This window comes from Acanthopagrus latus, chromosome 6 (assembly GCF_904848185.1).
Source record: "Acanthopagrus latus isolate v.2019 chromosome 6, fAcaLat1.1, whole genome shotgun sequence".
Classification (NCBI taxonomy): Eukaryota; Metazoa; Chordata; class Actinopteri; order Spariformes; family Sparidae; genus Acanthopagrus; species Acanthopagrus latus.
In genome coordinates this window covers 32,921,039-32,939,632 of record NC_051044.1, presented here as the reverse complement: position 1 = coordinate 32,939,632, position 18,594 = coordinate 32,921,039, and the positions used below count along the sequence as shown (strand labels likewise).

General features: G+C 40.2%; 1 protein-coding gene across 3 annotated transcripts; it reads right to left on the bottom strand.

Moving 5' to 3' along the window:
- Window positions 1-1,690: 1,690 nt before the first annotated feature.
- On the bottom strand, window positions 1,691-18,269 carry zbtb40 (zinc finger and BTB domain containing 40). 3 transcript variants are annotated; one of them, XM_037101909.1, is made up of 12 exons: window positions 18,091-18,269; window positions 16,627-16,821; window positions 14,772-15,139; window positions 14,321-14,514; window positions 11,846-12,059; window positions 11,219-11,617; window positions 10,767-10,973; window positions 9,759-9,923; window positions 9,121-9,335; window positions 8,861-9,017; window positions 5,199-5,437; window positions 1,691-4,066 (listed from the first exon to the last, which is right to left on the bottom strand). In XM_037101909.1, the coding sequence occupies exons 2-12, from the start codon at window positions 16,776-16,778 to the stop codon at window positions 3,851-3,853; spliced, it is 2,526 nt and encodes an 841-aa protein (XP_036957804.1). In that variant the 5' UTR covers window positions 16,779-16,821; window positions 18,091-18,269; the 3' UTR covers window positions 1,691-3,850. The 3 variants fall into 3 exon arrangements, with proteins under 3 accessions (XP_036957804.1, XP_036957803.1, XP_036957802.1); XM_037101908.1 differs by having other exon boundaries at window positions 14,706-15,139; window positions 16,627-16,791; XM_037101907.1 differs by having other exon boundaries at window positions 14,706-15,139; window positions 18,091-18,268.
- Between the last annotated feature and the right edge of the window lie 325 nt (window positions 18,270-18,594).

The window sequence follows — 18,594 nt, the reverse complement described above, 5'->3', positions numbered from 1 at the left end:
TCTCCTTCGTTTGTTCACACTCAACCAAGCATGATCCAAAGGAGATGAGTATGCAGCATGATGCATATTTCCCTGTTAACCACCTGTTAATCTAAACATGTATCTGTTGACTGTTTATGATGATATGAATGCAGATGTAGTGTGCTATGATTGAGATCCTGACCCATCATGCCCCCTGGTGACACAGTTAAGTTTTTCACTCTAAATTACATAATTACATAATCACCATCAGTAAACAGCAGACCCTGTCAGCTTTCACTTGTGGGGAGTTGGCTTGTGATGATAATCACTGCCATTCAACTGCCTTACTATGCTGCCAGGGACAGGTGCTGTTTTTCAGGCAGAAATATGATAAAAAGTCAGTAGAACAGACAGGATAACAGACAGGATGACAGAGGCTTCTTCACATATTACTGGTATTTTTTTTTCTCAAATACGATTCTGAAGACAGGTTCTGCTGCCATGTTACTGTTGTCTGGTCCTGTAACGTTGCTTTGTGGTTGAAGTGTGGGACATTCTTTTGATTTGATGAGTGAAGGATCTGTTTTGTTGTCAGACTGTGAACACCATCAAACTGACACACTCCTGTTTCACGTTGCCAGCTTACCTGCTCACCGACATCATCTCCCTTCTCTTGTGGCTCTGATACGACCTGCAGAAGCGTATCAGTGAAACTGTCCCTACTCTCCACATCTGTACATTTCACACAGACGACGAGACAGAGTATCAGCACATGATTCCAGCACTGAAAGATCAGCGTGAATGGGGCTTCTATTAAGAAGAGCTATATCAAACTGATAGGAATAGACTTCTTGCTGTTGGTCCAGTTTGTGTATGTAGGTCATATAGAGGCATCGGTATTAAATTGAGACTGTTCCAGTACCAGTTAAAAGTTCCTCGTGGCACCTGTAGATGACTTAGAAGAACTTATGTCCCTCCTCATTAAATGATAACAATATTATACTTGTTCTTACCAAGCACAACTCACTCACAAACATATCCTTTTGTTCATCTTACTACTCAGGACTTTGCTGTATGAGCCTGTTCAGTGTGCATGAGGCGATCAGAATGTAAGTTGTCAGCCGCTTTCTGCCTGTGAACCTTCTATAATAAACACATTTTAAAAAACTTTTTTTATTATTATTATTATTTTTTTTATTCCTAAGAAGACAATGTCATCTTTAAACACTGCATTGTTATGAGGGAGTCACTATCTCTGAACTCAAGCATTTATTTTGATGCTGTCCTTTAATGTTCCTGGGTAACTGCAGTGACTAACGTGGACATTGGGACGCATGTTTCAGACTGCAGAAGTGTCAGAATTACTTCTGACTAACCCTAACCCTGGAATCGTAAGTTTCACTGACATTCAGGCATAAAATCAAGTGAAGGGATGTTTCTCCTCCTACAATAGCAGAGAATAACCCAGAATGCAATGTAGCCACTAGCTTCAGCCTTTTAAAGGACAAGGCTGTAAAAAGTCTGTTTCATATCACTGACAAACACCAAAACCAACATTGAATGTTGTGCCAAAATGCAGTTTTTTCTTCTGCCTGAGTGCCATAGAGCTCCTCAAAAATCATCACTGGGCGTCACTACAGCTGACTCCCAACCTACAGGTCAGAGGGTCATGAGGCCCTCTTGATCTTTCAGGGAAAATGGTTAGAAAAAATGTATGCTTGTCAACACGTCAGCGTTCACTCAATCACTCAAACAGTCTTTATTTGTATAGCACCAATTCACAAAAACGTAATCTCATGACACTTTCCAAACTGAGCCAGTCTACACCACACTCCTTGATTAATGTATTTACAGGGACCCAGGCTTTCTACCATGAGCAACACTTGGGGACAGTGGTGAGAAACCACGAGCAGAACAGGACCCAATGGTGTCCGGTCATCTGACCAGTTGGCACACACATTCATACATTGGTGCCAGAAGTTGCTCATCAGGAGCAACCATTCACACACACTCACTGATGGAAGAGTCACCAGGAGCCATTTGGCATTCAGTGTCTTGCCCATGGATGCTTCGATATGTCAGACTGTAGAGGACCGGAATCAAACTGACCCTGTGGATGGCCACTCTACTGCCAGAGTCACATCCACCCACATGCACTGTACACTGTATCTACAGTAGGCCTAAATTCAGCAAATTATTTAACATATAAACTTAAAAATCTCACAGGATATGGTGACATTTCTGTGATACTGACAGAGCCTTCACTCTTATCCTTGCTAAGTATGTGGTTAAAACAATCAACAAAACTAAAGAGCAACAGCCAAACATCAGGGAAGGGAACATTTTCTGTAAAAAAGAAAAAAAAAATGTAAAAATGGATCAAAAATTTGCTAAAAATATTTGGAAATCATCTACTTCACCCAATTCACCCAATTTGCTCGTTTTATACGCAGTTGCTCCATTATTGTTTTCACTATTTGGCTTAATTATAGCGAATCATTTGTTCTGTACTGTTCTTGTTACACACTGAATATATTATGACATCCATTCAAATAAGTCAGTCACATATCATCAGTTTACTCAATCACAAAACAGGGGTAACTACAAGTGAAAGCACTGTTTGGTTAATTTCTTTTGTCATCTATCAGACAAGTAGAAGGACAGCATCCAAAATAGACATTCACATTCAGTTTCTTTCAGCTCAGATTTGTGTCTGCAAATTATTCCATGTTTCATGAGATCAGGGATGCTAAAGCTATGCCACTATGTCACTCTGCCGAGGGATCCACCATATCTAAAGACATGGCATATGTGGCATATTTACCACACCAAAAAATAAAAATAATTTTTAAAAATATTTTTATATTCATTTTCTCAGTTGCCAAATATCTCAGTGTTGTGATCACTGTAATTTCTGCTGTTCTGCTGTATATCATTGTGTTGGTTAGAGATGTTGGGCAAGTGTATCTCTAATGAGATCACGTACAAGCATGATCTAATCTGTAGTGTCTCATTAACCTTGTTAATATTTCTCCTCCTCTGCTTAAGACATTCGTAAAGCTCTTTAACCCTAACCCTCATGTTGGAGTAAATATTAGTTAAAATCTACAGTGACCAACTGGTTTAGGTTAAGCTTCACTGAGTCTTTTTTTTAAAAAAATGATATTCATTGTGACAAATTTATAAAGATTTACATCTTCAAAAGGAACCAGTGGATAGAGGCTGAGAGCAACAGACAGGGTGGAGGAGGTGAGAGCAGTGAGACAAGCTAATGGATCATTGGTTTTGGTCTCTTCATAGGATTAGTTGACAATAAGACCAATATAAAGCCAGGAAATGTCATCATTAGGGAGCAGTTCATTCAAAAATAAATTGTTAAAAAAATAATCAGCTTCACAGTGAGACAACGTTGTAGGATAAACTGAATGACACTTTTGCGTGAGTTTGCACAGCGAAGCAAAAAAAAGAAAAGAAAAAAAAAAGCTGGTGAAAGTTTTCTCCCTAAAGGTTTTTTCCAATGTCAGGAACGTCCACACTAAAATTATGGCCGGACCCTCACCTTTATTAAAAGCCACAAGTCCACAGTCCACCTGCAAGGGGTTGTTGTCTGGGTAGTGTAGTGACAGATGGATGTAGAGAAGGCAGCCTGAGGGGTGTCATGTTTATTTTTTGCAGTTTGACTTTCAGGATGAACTTCATAAGCTAACCTGGGTTCCGTGTATACATTAAGTAAACACACATTCAACACATTAAATTTGCAAAACATGTCTACCAGAGAAAGGTTGAGGGGGATTAAATTATGAATGTGCTTGGATTGTGAATGATGTCTGTTCAGCTTGTGTTGTAGACTAAACTGCTCAGTGTTCAGGGTGATCCTGGAAGTTCATGGTTAAGAGTCTGGGACTGACGGTTTGTCCTCACAGATGAAGGTGACTGAGCTGTTCAGCAAGTCGTACATGTTGACCTCCACCACCTCTCCTGATGATCCGCTCTCTCTTCCACCTGCCAGAGCCACAAACACCTGATGGGCGGCTGCCAGCTGTGCCTGCTCCTCAGAGACGATTGACTCAGCCCCTTCACTGCCTGTTGGATCTGCTGGAATTGCCTGATTGGACGAGAAGTCATACATTAAATGAATTGGGGAAAAAAAAAAAAAAAACATTTTATGAGGAAAAACGGCACAGCTCCGCTGGCTGAAACATCAAGTGTTCACTTCACTCCAGTCACTGATGTCTGAGTTTTCTGCTCATCATTTTATTTTTTACAAAGTAAAAAAAATAAATTACAACAAGTAGCACCAATGTTAGATTTTCTGTTACATTAAGCTGGTCACATTAAAGCCACATTGCTGATGTTTTAGAAAAGGTCAGACTCACACAAACATCTGCTTTCATCATTTGGTGCTTTATATGCTGCCGCTGAAAATGATTTGAGATGGAATTATCTAATTTGAAGGCACAACATACAATAAATGCTTGTTCTAGGTGGTGCACAGGATTCACAGTGTACGATGTGCTCTAGATTAAATCCCAGAAAAGACAAATGTCACCTGATGTGGTGTCACGATAATGATTCTAGATTAAAAGTCAAAATGAGACCTCAGTTTCAGTCAGTAAAATGAAAAACAGGACCGGCATTTCTTTCTGTACACATTTTTTCTTTCCAACTACTCCAACTCTCTCGCCTACTTGTCATTGCATCCTACGAAACATTAAAAACTCTTCAACTACGAGACAGGGAGCTTACCAGCATCCTGCAGCTGCACTTCCATGCTTCCTGTGAGGTCAGGGGTCCTTAATTTTTTATTTATTTATTTATTCATTTACTTTTTTTTTTTTTTTTTTTGGGGGGGGGGGGGGGGCGGCCCCATTGATCTATAACATGATGTGTGTAATGGTTTTCTCTGTGTACCTTACCGATTATCTAACTGTTTATGATGTTTTTAATGTTCATTATTGATGCTTAACTGCATCTGCCATCATAGAGCTTGTCAGGCTATTGGAGTGCACGATGTATAAATATAGGTTTCGTTTTCACGTTTTCAAACAGTCTGACCTGATGAAGATGATTTTTATGCATGAAAGACATGTGTAGGTGTCTCTCTACCATTTACCATCTGAGCTGAGGTGAATAATAGTTTCCAGTATTTCACAGCTGAAGAAAGATGAGAAAGATGACAAGCATGTAGGAAGCGAGATTTCCCATCTGACTTGAAAACTGAGTACAGAGCTCCTTACTGTGTGGGAGGTGGAAGTTTGCTCCTCTCCAGCCTCCTGCTCCTCTTGTGCCTCCATGTGGCCAGAGAGCAGGTGCTCCTGCAGCTCCAGCTGGGAGGTGCAGACCAGGGAGCAGAGAGGGCAGCTGAATGCCTCACTGCTTTGGCTGACGTGCTGGCTGCTGATGTGCTCCTGCATCTCCTCCTCCCCACCCAACACAGCCGGGCAGAAGGGACAGTGCACTGCTGACGCTGCTGAGCCTGGAGGACAGACAGTTATGTCAGCAAATGAGGCGCTGTGGTCCTTTAATCATTCATTTATATTGCCTTAAGTCACTACATTAATAAAGTGGTGCAGTTTGTAACCCTAAAACCTGGAAATCAGTTAGCATTTTTGCACATGCTGTTCCTCCATCTCACAGTCTGTGACTTGTGTTTATTTGACTGTTTAAAGATATTCACACTTTTTTTCTACAATGAAAAATCCATCATTAAATGACCTCTAGTCCAGGTAAAGTAACTCATTTTGGAGCCAAAAATAGAACTAATTGTAAAAGATTTTTTTCAGCATTTTTTTCATATTTCTATGTGGTGTCCAGAACAACATACTAAATAAAAGTCCTAAGAAATCCTTGTTGAGGAAATATGTTTAATTCTCATAAATCCGAGATGTGTGCCAGTAAGGCCAGACAACAATGCACCCCAATGGGGCTATTTTTTTTTTCTTTACTCCTATCAAAATAAAACTTTATACACTGAAAGTATCCATGAAAAAGTAAACATTTTTGTAATACAAGTTATTTTCTTTGAAAATGAATTTGAATATGCAAGTGAGCAATATACTGATGGGTTTCTTGGAAAAAAAATCAATTTTATATATGCAAATGAGCTCAACACTAGGCCTGATTGACCTATGGCCAAGAAGCCATAAAGTCACAAGTAAAAAAAACAGGGGCCAAATAACTAACACATTCATGTCCATTCAGTAATGTAACTTATGCATAAACATGATAAATCTGAAGTCACTTGCCACACTTACCTGGGTCACTTGCCACAAAAAGACTGGAAATATATTGAGCAGCGGCAAAGACAACCCAGCAGTGATGTCCAGGATGTCCTTGATGGGGGTGCATTTCTACATTGTCTACCATGGCCACAAGGGTCCACTTATGACAGTGTGTGAAATGTATGTCAGATATGTCACACAGAAATATGGTACGGCTACTGTCATAGTCTTTGATGGCTACAAAGAAGAACAAACAATAAAAGACGCCACTCAACTGCATCGAGCAGGTGTTACTCCTGGTGTGACTGTACACACTTCTCCGATCAGCCTGCGGCACCACCAGAAATACTAGATGTAGTCTGCTGTAGTTGCAAGAAAGACTGCAGCACAAAGAGATGCGCATGCAAAAAACATGGACTCCCTTGCACTGTCATTTGTGGAGAATGTCGTGGTTCTATCTGCACACATTCACAGTTGCCTGATTTATCAGATGCATATGACCCAGAGGGGAAGAACTAAGCAAAGAACATACCAGGAACTGATATAGGGGGTGCCAGCACTCTTAGTTTAAAAGAAAAACTAAAAAACTAAAAAAATAAATAAAAAACACCAAAAAAAAAAAACCTCCCCTGTTTTTGCTACCTTGTCGTGGTGGGGAGGCTTGTGTTCCTTCGTGACCCTGAAGACTATACCAGCAGGGGTTACACCCCTGGCAGGTACTACCATGCCAGGCAGTTTTCAGGTTAGAGGCCAGTCTAAAAACAGCATTGCCATCACCCATTGGCAGTAGAATGATTGGATGAAGATTGGGCTGATGGATCTGTCATACATATGAATGGTGTTTCTGCCTATGCAAATTAGGACATATTCCTTAAGTGTGGATCTTATGTGCATATTCAAATTCATTTTAAAAGAAACCTGTAATACAAAAAATGTTACTTTTCATGGGCACTTTCATTGTGTAAAGTTTCATTTTGATAGGAGTAAAGTAAAAAAAAAAAATAGCCCCATTGGGGTGTATTGTTGCCTGACCTTATTGGCACATATCTCGGATTGATGAGAATTCAACATATTTCCCCAACTAGGATTTCTTAGGACTTTTAGTATGCTGTTCTGGACACCTCATAGAAATGATCTAAGCTGCAAAAAAATATTTTACAATTAGTCTGTTGTAAAACGCTACTTTGCCTGGACTACTCTTCAGTGTGTTAAAACAGTTAACGGTTAGTAACAAGTGTCTAAATGAGACTACAGAGGTTAGACAATGAGGGGACATTAAACGTTCTCACAGCGAACACGGAGACTCATCTGCTCACTAGTCCGTCTTTACAGGCCCACTTTAGTTACACACTATTCTAACTCTGACTTTATAACTTATACATTGATCACTTTATAGAAAACGTGTATAGTTATTGTGTAGTAAGACTCTTAGTGATGGTGACATTTAAGTTTAACACGTTTGACATACACATTTACACTTTTATCTGTGAAGATCATCTTGGTGAACAAAACGTGTTCAGAGTATCATAAACTTGTGTTTGACACAGAGAATATTTTCAGCAATCCAAAATCAAATTCAAATCCCACAACAGTAACCAGAGTGACGCTAACTTCAGCAAGGCTTAATATGTCATCTCTACACCACTCCTTCTAATTTAGCATAAACCCTTTTGGGATAACAGTTTCTTTTTAAAAATCAACAAAAGCAGACATGTTTCATCTTTAAAGTCTACATGGGGGATCAAGGTGGGAGATCAAAACACTGTACTTTAGACTACTTTCAGGCGTCCTTTTCAGCTGTTTGGTTTACGTCGGAACCCTGCTTGCTTGCTTTTCAATGCATGTCCTCTCCTGCGCAGCATAAACTCTGAAATATAACTAGACATGATCTGTTTCTATGATTCAATAAGTCTGTCATTAACTTGACCTCATTAAAAGGTCAAAACCAGCACCTTTACTGCTGATTAAAAACATTGTCTCTCTCAAGACAGTGAATTATGCACATTTGACTTTTACAGAAGAACTATCTACAAAAGCCTGCTGCTGTTTGAAATGTGTAAATGTTGTAATACTATCTCTATCTAACTTCTCTCTCTCAGGGTTTAACGGTGTCTTTGAATAACAGATAGTGTACTAAAGCCCATTTCAACTACTTTTTAAGAAGTGCCAGATTTGAAAAAGGAGGGAAGGGACATTTATATTCCCCAACCCGCAGAGCTCAGAAGTCAAAAATGTTAAAACAGTGGCGTTTCTCCATTTTCTTTTTCAATCGTTTATACTCTTAGTAGTAAGTAGGTTGTCTGTTTGATTGTAGTTAATACCCACTGTTTAAACAGCCTGGGTTAACAAGTACGTTTGTACTAAAGCCCTAAACAGTCATGAGTCAAACATATCATTATATAATAAAAAGCTTGTTATCTAGAGAATTATTTCGTTATTGATAGAAAACCAACATTTGTTGTACTAATGACATGAAAATGGGAGAACAAGATAAAATAATATCATAATCTTATAATAAAACTATTGTATTTTCAGCAGATTTCTGAAACAGACCTTGCAGTTGAAATGTAGCCAAATATTTCTAAGATTTGTCTTGGGGCCTAATAATGATGGTGGAGGCTCACATATGGCCCACGTCACACTGCCTACCTTATAACGTCATCCTGTGTTTGTCTCACCTTGGTGCTCAGCAGCCTGGTGTTTGGCCACACTGGTAGAGTTGGGAAAGAATTTGAAGCAGACATCACACTGGACCAGGGTCTTGAGCTGCCTGGTGTGGTTAGCAAACACATCAGGGTGATTGGTCCTGTTATGGTACCACAGACCGGAGAGTTGCTATGGCAACAGAGAAAGACATACACATAAATTACACAACCCACTCCTGACCCTGACTGTCACCGTAGAGCTGTGTTGCTGTCATATGTACATCTCCACCTACCTGGTAAGACTTGTTGCAGAGGTCACAGCTGAAGGGCTTGGCTCCACTGTGCGTGGCCTTGTGTTTTTCCAGCAGGGTGCTGCTGGTGAACACCTTGTTGCAGGTGGGACACTTGTGGAACTCTTTTGGGTGGTAGTCCTGGATGTGCTGCCGATGCTCCTCCAACGAGGGGAAACTGAGACAACACTTCTGACAGTCATGAGGCTCTGACATGTCTGTCAAGGAGTGCCAGGAAACACATGCATGTTGTCAGTGTGATGTTTTTTAAATTCAGAATTTTTTAATCTCATTAATTATGTGTAACATTTCCTAATTGTATATGGATTGTTTGTATTCTCTTCCTTTTATTATCTTCTATCATTTTAACCATCCATTTTTTGCTGTCTTGGTGTGCATTGGTCTCAAAATACATTTTTATTTCAACATCCTACGTTTATTATTATTATCACTTTGATGTGTATTTTGATGTGTATATTGTATTTGGATTATCTTGAAAGGTCTGATGTTGTTGGAACTGTGGAATCTTAAGGAAACATAAATTATAAAAATCTAATCGATGTGACAGTAAATGCTGCAAACACATACATTTCTCTTGCAATGCAGAAAGCTAAGAGAAGGGAAAACGTGCATGGTCTTACTGTGGAAGGTTTGCAGGTGGACGGTGAGTCCGCTTGCCTGGCTGTAGCCTCTGCCACATTCTCGACACACATAAGGCCGGTCACCAGTGTGTGTTCGGACATGACGCGTCAGCTCAATGGACTGAGCGAAGACGGCCTTACAATACTGACACACATACATCTTCCCTAAACACAGAGACAATGTCAGTGATGAACAGAATGCTCAGCCCCCTCCTGTTCACACTGTACACCCATGACTGCACTCCAGATACTGAAAGAACTCTATTGTAAAGTATGCAGACAACACCATCAACTTATCAACTTCCAGTGGAATAATATACTTATATGGACATACAATGTTATTGTTGTTTTGTTTTTTGACAAAAGTAGCCTTCCATTGGATAATTACTGCAGTGATTCATGTTTCAGCTGGCAGCTGGGAAATCAAATGGTGAAAAATCAACAGTAGGACTCTTGGCTATGTTAAATAGTGAAAGTGAGAGCATTTCCACACACAAAATGTGAAGAGAACTACACATCAGGCGAGAGTGGAGTGCTTCAGGGAGCATGAGACATCATTTTTCTCACATGGATCAGTCACAGACCGTTACCCCACTCAGAATGTTTGGGATGTGCTGGAGAAGACTTTATGCAGTGGCGTGACACTCCCATCATCAATACAAGAAAAATAAACTTAGCTCTAGAAATAAAATAATGGTTGTGACATTGCAAAAGCTTATCAGCACAATGCCACAGCGTGCAGCAATTCAAGCTAAAGGCAGTCCAACGAAATATTGGAGTGTGTGACAGTTCTTTTGCCAGGCAGTGTATTTACAATAAAAAGATGTTCAGCAACAAAATACACTCCTAAATTACCCAATAAAACAACCTAAAAACATTTTGTATGTTACTACACAGCTATATGAGTGTGAGAGTGTGTGTGTGTGTGTGTGTGTGTGTGTGTGTGTGTGTGTGTGTGTGTGTGTGTGTGTGTGTGTGTGTGTGCGCGTGTGTGTGTGTGCACGTTACCTTCAGAGTGTTTCTTCTTGGTGTGGTATGCGAGTGCAGCAGCCACACTGAAGCTCATGTCACAGTGTTTGCAGTGGTAAGGTTTCTCCCCTGTGTGCAGCCTCATATGATTCTTCAGAGATGAGTTGGCGCCAAACTTTGCACCACAGTCCTCACAAGCAAAAGGTTTTTCTTCAAAGTGCTCAGTGCGCTTGTGGTATATCATGCCTAAAATATGAAGGAGGGAGCAGAAACATGACACAATTTAATCTATTGAAGCTTGGCTAACTTACAAAAATCACATGTCTGTAAAACATATGCAATGATGTTTGCAGAGTTACGTCTGCCTGAAGGTGTGTTCGACTATACAGCACCATTCTCTAGTTGGTTTAAATTAAACTTGGCATCAAGTGAAATTCTTAACAAGAAAGCAGCATGAACTACAGGTCGTCTGTGGACCAGCCAAGTCTCACCTGATGGGTGGGCGAAGGTTCGCCCGCAGAGGTCACAGGCCACCTTCTTCTTCACTCGAGCACTGTTGCGGTGAGCTTCGGCCCGATGGCGATGCAGGGCCCGCTGGTTTGGCAGCTTGGCAGGGCACTGTGGGCATTGATGCTCGTACTCCTGAGACTTGGGGCAGCGTTTCACGTGGGCCAACATTCGACATTTATAGGCAAAACCCTTCTTACACCAGCGACAGGAGTAGGGCTTAGACGGAGAGGGAGAAGAGGAGGAGGGAGCAGGAGAGGATGAGTCTGTTGTAGCATTTATGACTTTCTCATCCTCTTTGGTCTCCTCCTGACTGTTTTCTTCTTCTGCCTCTTCCTCCAGATTTTCTTCACTTATAGTTCCATTCTTGTTTTGTGAGTCAACTGTAAACATTTTTAAAAAAGGTGGCAGAGCACTGATTTGAAGTTAAGATTTGAACAATTATCATTATCACAGCAGGAACATACATACATATGACAGCAGTGTACTGAATATAGAGGGGGTTGAAAGCCATTCAATTGTCAACTGTCAGCAGTTTTCTTGTTTTGTTAGAGGAAACAGAAACAGCGAGGATATCCACTCACACAGGGTCACAGAGTGCTCTACTTTACCTTCAGTCTGATTTCCTTCAGGCTCCTGTGTGTTCCCCTCCTCCTCCTTCAGCAGAGCAAGCAGTGGTGTGGGGAAGGAGGAAGGAGATTTCTGTTGAACAGTCCGGAGCAGCCTGAGGAGTGCTCCCTCACCAAGCTGCTCCTCCCTCACTCTGGTCATTAGCTCCTCCAGTGCTGAGCTGGGATCTGCCTCCTCACAGCAATGACACACAACCTGGCAGGAGCAGAAATGGACCTTTATTTTACTCAACTACAGAGAGAACCAGACCCTTTTTTTAAAAAAAAAGAAGGGCATGTATCAGAGCGATGCTTTCATTCCTTGTTAACCTGTTCAATAAGGATAACTAATCAGGTTTTAGTAAGAAGCCTCCCTGTTGTCTGATCTGCTAGGTTTCAATTTGCTGTTAATGCAAACCCTACAAATTAATTTGTGTTTTCTTGTTGTATTGGCACATTTAGTACATTGTACATTTCCACAGCACTAATTAAATCAATAGAGCCATGTCATGCTCAACATTCTGCTGCTCTCATAAATACACTAAATTATGTCCCACTTTTCTGTTACTTCTTCAACTACGGTAAATTTGATACAACATGTCCTGCACATTTCTTTAATTAAAGGGCCTCCAGTATCTCAAAAAACATAATAGTGGTAGGCTTTTAATTTGAAGTACCTGCAGTCACTGTTAAGGGTAACTGCACCAATGTCATAAATGAAAGTGTGTCCACAGGTCTTGGGGAGTACAGCTGCATATGTAAAAAGTAGTATAAAGCCTTTTGTGGCTCCAGGAAGCTGAATGTATTCTGATTAACTGCCTCCAGTGAGTCCTCTGGAGCCAAAGAAGGCTTCATACTGCTTTACTAATGTTCATATTTGCAGTAGGACTCCCCATCACCCACTAATGTGAAAACATCCCTTAATACAGTCTAATTCTACTAATGTTGGTTTGGGAAGGGTGTTTATGGGTATGAATAAATTCCATCACACATGGTGTTACACCGTTCTTTCCATCCACAAAAAAATACTTAAAAAGCCACACAGTAACAGCAGATATGTCCTCATTCCTTTCAATATTTCCAATGATTCATATTTCTGTGCGTTTCACTTGTTCCAGTGGTGGAAAAAGAATTAGAAATCTAAACTCAAGTATGAATACGCTCTCATTACTGAAATATATCTCAATTACAAATAATACTACTAGTATTTAACAAAATACTTAAGTAAAAGAACAAAGTATTCTTTTGAAACAATACTCAGAGTATTAGTTACTTTTTAACTGTTGATGGTTAATGCATTATCAAAGGCAGGATTAATCAGAGAGGTTTCTGTCTGTCCAAATCTTCAGTCTAGATTACTTCCAGCTCCTGCTCTTGCTGGGCTCTGTGGCCATCATCACCTTTCCAAACCTGCTGCACAATTTTGTGTGTTTTTTTGTTTGTTGGTGAAAGGTTTACATATTAATTCACTTGTACTCTGCTCTCAATGATAACTTTAACCGAAACAAAGTAGATTTCATAGTGTAAGGTATACATGCATGCAATAATTAGTTACTTTGACACCGCCTATGTCACAATAATTCCTCGGCTGGGCAATATATGGATATTATACTGTAATCATGTGAGTATATATAGATTCGGATATGGTTATATGATGATATGACATAAGTGCTTTCATTCTCTGATTTTAAAACTTTGAACCTAAGTTTAAACTTACCAGCTCTTCTGCTTTTCTGATGTTTGATTTTTATTCCATTAGTTATTATAAACATTACTGATGATTACATGTAAAAAATGCCATTGTGTTGATAGTTTGTAAAAGTACCAATAGCCATCTCTACCGTACTGTCATAGTGTGGGTAGCAAGGTATTTGGCCAGAAATACTGCGATGTTTGAGTTAATCACTCAGTCCTTGAATTTATGAAATGCTTTAGAATGGATTTTTTAAATTTAGAGTTATTTCCTGTGTTGCAAACATTTCTATATTATTTTAAGGCCATATTACACAGTCCTAATACATCTATCTCTTCAATTCTGACATACTGTCACTATATATAAACATTGTGATTCTATCTTGTACCTAGTGGACCTGAAGTCAAATTATACTCAGAAAAGTAGCTAGAAAGGGTTAAACTAGAGAAAAAAACTTGACAAAAGAAAATACTTGGAAGCAACATTTAAGGTTTTAAAGGTTGCCAGTAAAGTTCTAGACCTTTAATTGCACTTTGGACTTTCAGTTCTATGAGTGGGTCTTGTTTGTCTGCGCTCAATACACAAAATAAACTGTCCTGCCAATTGTTTCACTCTCTTCCACTGATGATCGATTGACAGGTTGTGGTAACATGCAGAGGTATGTAGCAATGCATCAAAAAAGACAGTGGAAAAATACCTGCTTTACATACACGGTGACTAACAATGAATTGAAGCATGACTTTTAAAAAGAAATTTAAAGACAGGTTTGAGGCGACCTGTTCTACCTGTCTCTCCTGTTCATCCAGGCTGCTCTCCGCTGCTTGGCTCAGCAGCTCGAGGACAGATGACATGCTGGAGAGAAGGGCTACACTCTGGGAGAAATGTTCCAGAAAACCAGCAGCAGGTTCACTGGATACGTTGGCAGCTGTTGTGTTGCTTTCTGCCTCTACACTTTCTCTAGTTTTGGCTTCTGCAGGCTCTGTAAACACACATATGAAGACATGAAGTGTTGTCATACATTGCAGTGAATTGTTAGGATAGTAACAGGGTTATTGTGCTGAATTGGCCCTGATAAACTGGTAAAGCGTAAGTGCATTCATGCCTTTAACACATATTTCTGAAGTCCCCAGAACAGACCTGAGACACTGTAATCTGTGATTTGAAACTGACCTGAAGACTCAGAGAGCTCCACACAGGTTATTTTACATGCTGGTTCATCTGCGTCTTCACTGTCACCTTGAAAGTCTTCCTTCTTCAGCTCAGCCATTGGCTCCATCTTGTCTGAAGTCGAGTCGTCCTCATTGGGTGAAGCTGAATCTTCAGGGTTCAGGCTCTGGGCTTTGATGCTCACAGTCATGCTTGCGGTCTGTGTAGAAGGGACTGGGACTGGAGGTTGCTGGTTCACAAGACTGGTGAGGACATTTTTGAAACCGACAGCCACGTCAAACATTTGTAGACTGTCTGCAGCGGAGACAATGCGGCTGACGTTGTGTTTGCCTATAGGCAGCTTGCCAGTGTAGACCATGTCTAGCAGACAGCCAAACTCCTGAGAGGAGACCATGGCCGTGTCGATAGAGATGGTGTCGGAGCCATCCAGGAGAGACCTGACAGAGATTAAGGTCATTTATCATATTTTCTACTGATGAGCTACATGAAAGAAAACAACAGAACTGAATAAAGTTGTACATCAAATTCAGCAAAAGCTGTAATGAGGATTTCTACCACTACGGCTGTAAATGTGAGATTTGGACTCAGGGTAGACTTATGTAAGTCACAGAAAGGACTTAAAACTTGGAGATGAATGATGTGAGACTTGATCTTGACCTGACTTTTAAAGTGAAACTCTCGCCAAAAAGCAAGCTAGGCTTTATTTCTGAATGTATATGAGTCAAACCTTTATGTAAAAGCATAATTAAAAACAATGTTCTCATTGCTCGTGTTCATATGTAGAGACCCAGGTGATACTGCAAGCAAAGTTTCACGTTGTGTCTAGCCTTCTTAGTATTTTAAAAATAGCGTAATTTTTGATGCTAGCGTAAGAGTGCACCTCACTCCATTGTAAATGATCTTGGTTGCTTTTTGGCGAGAGTTTCACTTTAAAGGCAAAAACCTTCAAGTGATCAAGTCACATTTAGACATGGTAAACCATAAAACCATAGAACCATAAAAATGGCTACAAATGTCAAGCAGGCACTGTATAGCCACATGACTTCAAATCATATTATTTAGAATATGTAGTATGTTGTAAGGACTTGGACTCAACTATATAATCTTTTTGTTTATTTAAAACATTCTTCTTCCTTTTCAAAACCTCTGTCCTGTCTACATTACCCATAATGCAACTTAGCTACTGAGAGACATCACTGGAGAGAATTTATTAGATTAAATTGGGCTTTCTTTGCCTAAGAAGGCTTTATGGTAGTTTTTCACATTAAGCAGTATTACTCCCTGAGACCTGTCAACACACCTTAATGTAGAAAATTGGTGAAATTACGAATGGGGTGGGACACGATGTAGACCAGTCATTTAAAACTTTGGAACAGCTGACTCAAGACTTGCTCTGAAAACCTTGACTTGGTTTTGTCTCAACTGATGAGACTTATATTGAGACTTGCTGTAATAGGACTTGAGTCATGACTTGGACTAGCTATCACTGACAGGACTTGAGACATGACTTGGACATGCCCTCAAAGGGTTGCGAGATGACCTGAGTCATTGATATCAAATGAATACTTCGACCTTTTATGGAAACGATTTTGTGTTTGTACATTAAGAAGAACTCTTAAGTTAGCTCTGCGTCATGTTTCATTGAGCATGGTTGGAGGAAAAGCGATCTACTTCAGCTAAAAAGGGGAACACTTTTATCTGTTTTATCTTGTTAGCTTGCAAGCTAGTTATCAACACACCTTGGTGTCAGTTTGTTCAGTTTCTTGTACATGGACCTGTTTTTTAGTCACAAATTAGTTTTTGATAGCTCAATTTTGAATGAGGCAAGAAATGCTGAATATGAATCCATCAAATTTCTCACTTCAATAAATCACTTTCAAACAGATCTTCACAGATTAGCTTTAAGTTTCAATGCTCACACTACCTGAAAAGCATGCTGGATGCAGCCAGCACCAGTTTATGTGCACGGTGAGGGCTGTCTCCCACCAGGATGGTGCAGTCACAGAAGTGGCCCTCCTTCCTCAGGGTCCACAGCTGCTGCATCAGCTGGCTGCTGTAGTTGGGTAGCTCCATCATTTTGTTTGATGGTCTGGTGGGGGAGAACGTTATGTTCTCAAAACTATGGAGGACATCATGTCAGTTTCTTAAAAACAATAATTTTAAGAAATCAGCAAAAATGTACAGTACCATAATTCTGGATATAATCAGAAAGTTTGAAGATTTAGAGGGTAAATCAAAGTGTCAGAGGTCAAATTGCTATTCTAAGCAAAAAGGGTTTCTAAGGAGGCAGTGCTTGAAACTCACAATGCCAATCCAAAGCACAATAAGGAAGACCCAAAGTGACCACACCATCAGATGATCAACATATTATTAGTTCCATCAGAGTTCAATAGGCAGTTGTGGTGTCCAAGAAGGCTGCTAAACCACTTATCAGGAGGAAACAAGACAAACACTTGAGGTGGGCAAACAACAACAACAAAAAAATAATAAAATAAAATAAAATAAAAATAGTTAATTAATTTTACAGTGGATAGAGAAAAAGTCATATGCACTGATGAATCCAGGTTAGAGACTGCTGTTGGTAAGAGGAGGGTGTAGGGAGACGAACAAAAGAGCGATGGATACGAGTGTTTCAAACCCACAGTGAAACTTGCTGGTGTAGTAGCTGTGGTGTTGCTGTCATTATAAGCAAAAGCGGTATATTCACAGCCATTTTTTCAATGTTTCAACTTTTCACTCATATTGTTGAGCCGATATTCTCATTTGAAATGACAGAATAGTATTATCTTTAACAACTGCAAACTGGGGATTGACTAGTGGTCTATCTTTTGGACCACACTGTACATATACTCCACATACTGAAGTTAACAGTGGGAACAGTGAGGTGCTTAAGTTGGGAACTCCATTCATGTAATCTGCACGTTTTGTGCACAGGATGTACCTTCTGTATTGTGGGTCCAAAATATTCATAATTTCGTTGTTATGCAGTTAACCTATGTGTCTGTAGCGGTAAGCAACATCGCATTTCCTTTCTGTATTAAAAGCATTTATCATGTACAAAATTGTCATGTCAGATAATATTTTGTACGGTCGGGTGCCTCCGCGACACAACAAGGAAAGTGTGTTGATAACAGCCGACTGCGTGCTCGGTGATAGGTTGAGGACAGTGATGGGGAGAGACATGCAGTCAGTATTTACAACATAACCCACAAGCTAGCCATCTCTAGCGGGCTGTTCGTCATTAGCTTTAGCTGTGAATGCTAATGTAATCTAGAAAGGGTTACTAATGTTCGGTCAGATGTCCTCATGGGGATAAAGAAGCTAACAAACACTGAGAAAACTCTGACTACCATCCGACATGCAGCTTTCAGTCAGTGGGTGTCTTTACCTTCAGTTATTCAAACGATCCGGCTCTTTATTTAAACTTCTCTGCTGAACAATTCTGGTGTGCGCAATAAAGCTTAGCCGTTTTGAAAATGGAGATACGCGGTACGGCAAGTAAAAGGGGACAGTTCCGGTTAAGGAAAGGCGCACAGACATAAACGCTGCATTGACTCGCTGGACTGTACGTCGACGTCGCCGCCATATTGGATGTGGCAGGTCTGCCCATAGACATAGACATAATATACCTAGACACCTCATAGCGTGCTAGAACGTAATCCCGCGTCGCCGCCATCTTGGTTGGGTCTCCTCACTCTACGCTAGCGCCAGAGTCAATCGGAATCAACGGAGAGCGAGCAACTATGACCGTATTTTGTGCAGTTTATGGTTGCAATAACCGGCGCAGTATTGTTACCAGATCGTGGGGGATTACCTTTCACAAGTAAATTTTTAAAAAAATATTTTTTGTGACAGCGCCCTGTATCATAACTAAATCTCTGCTGTTTGTAAC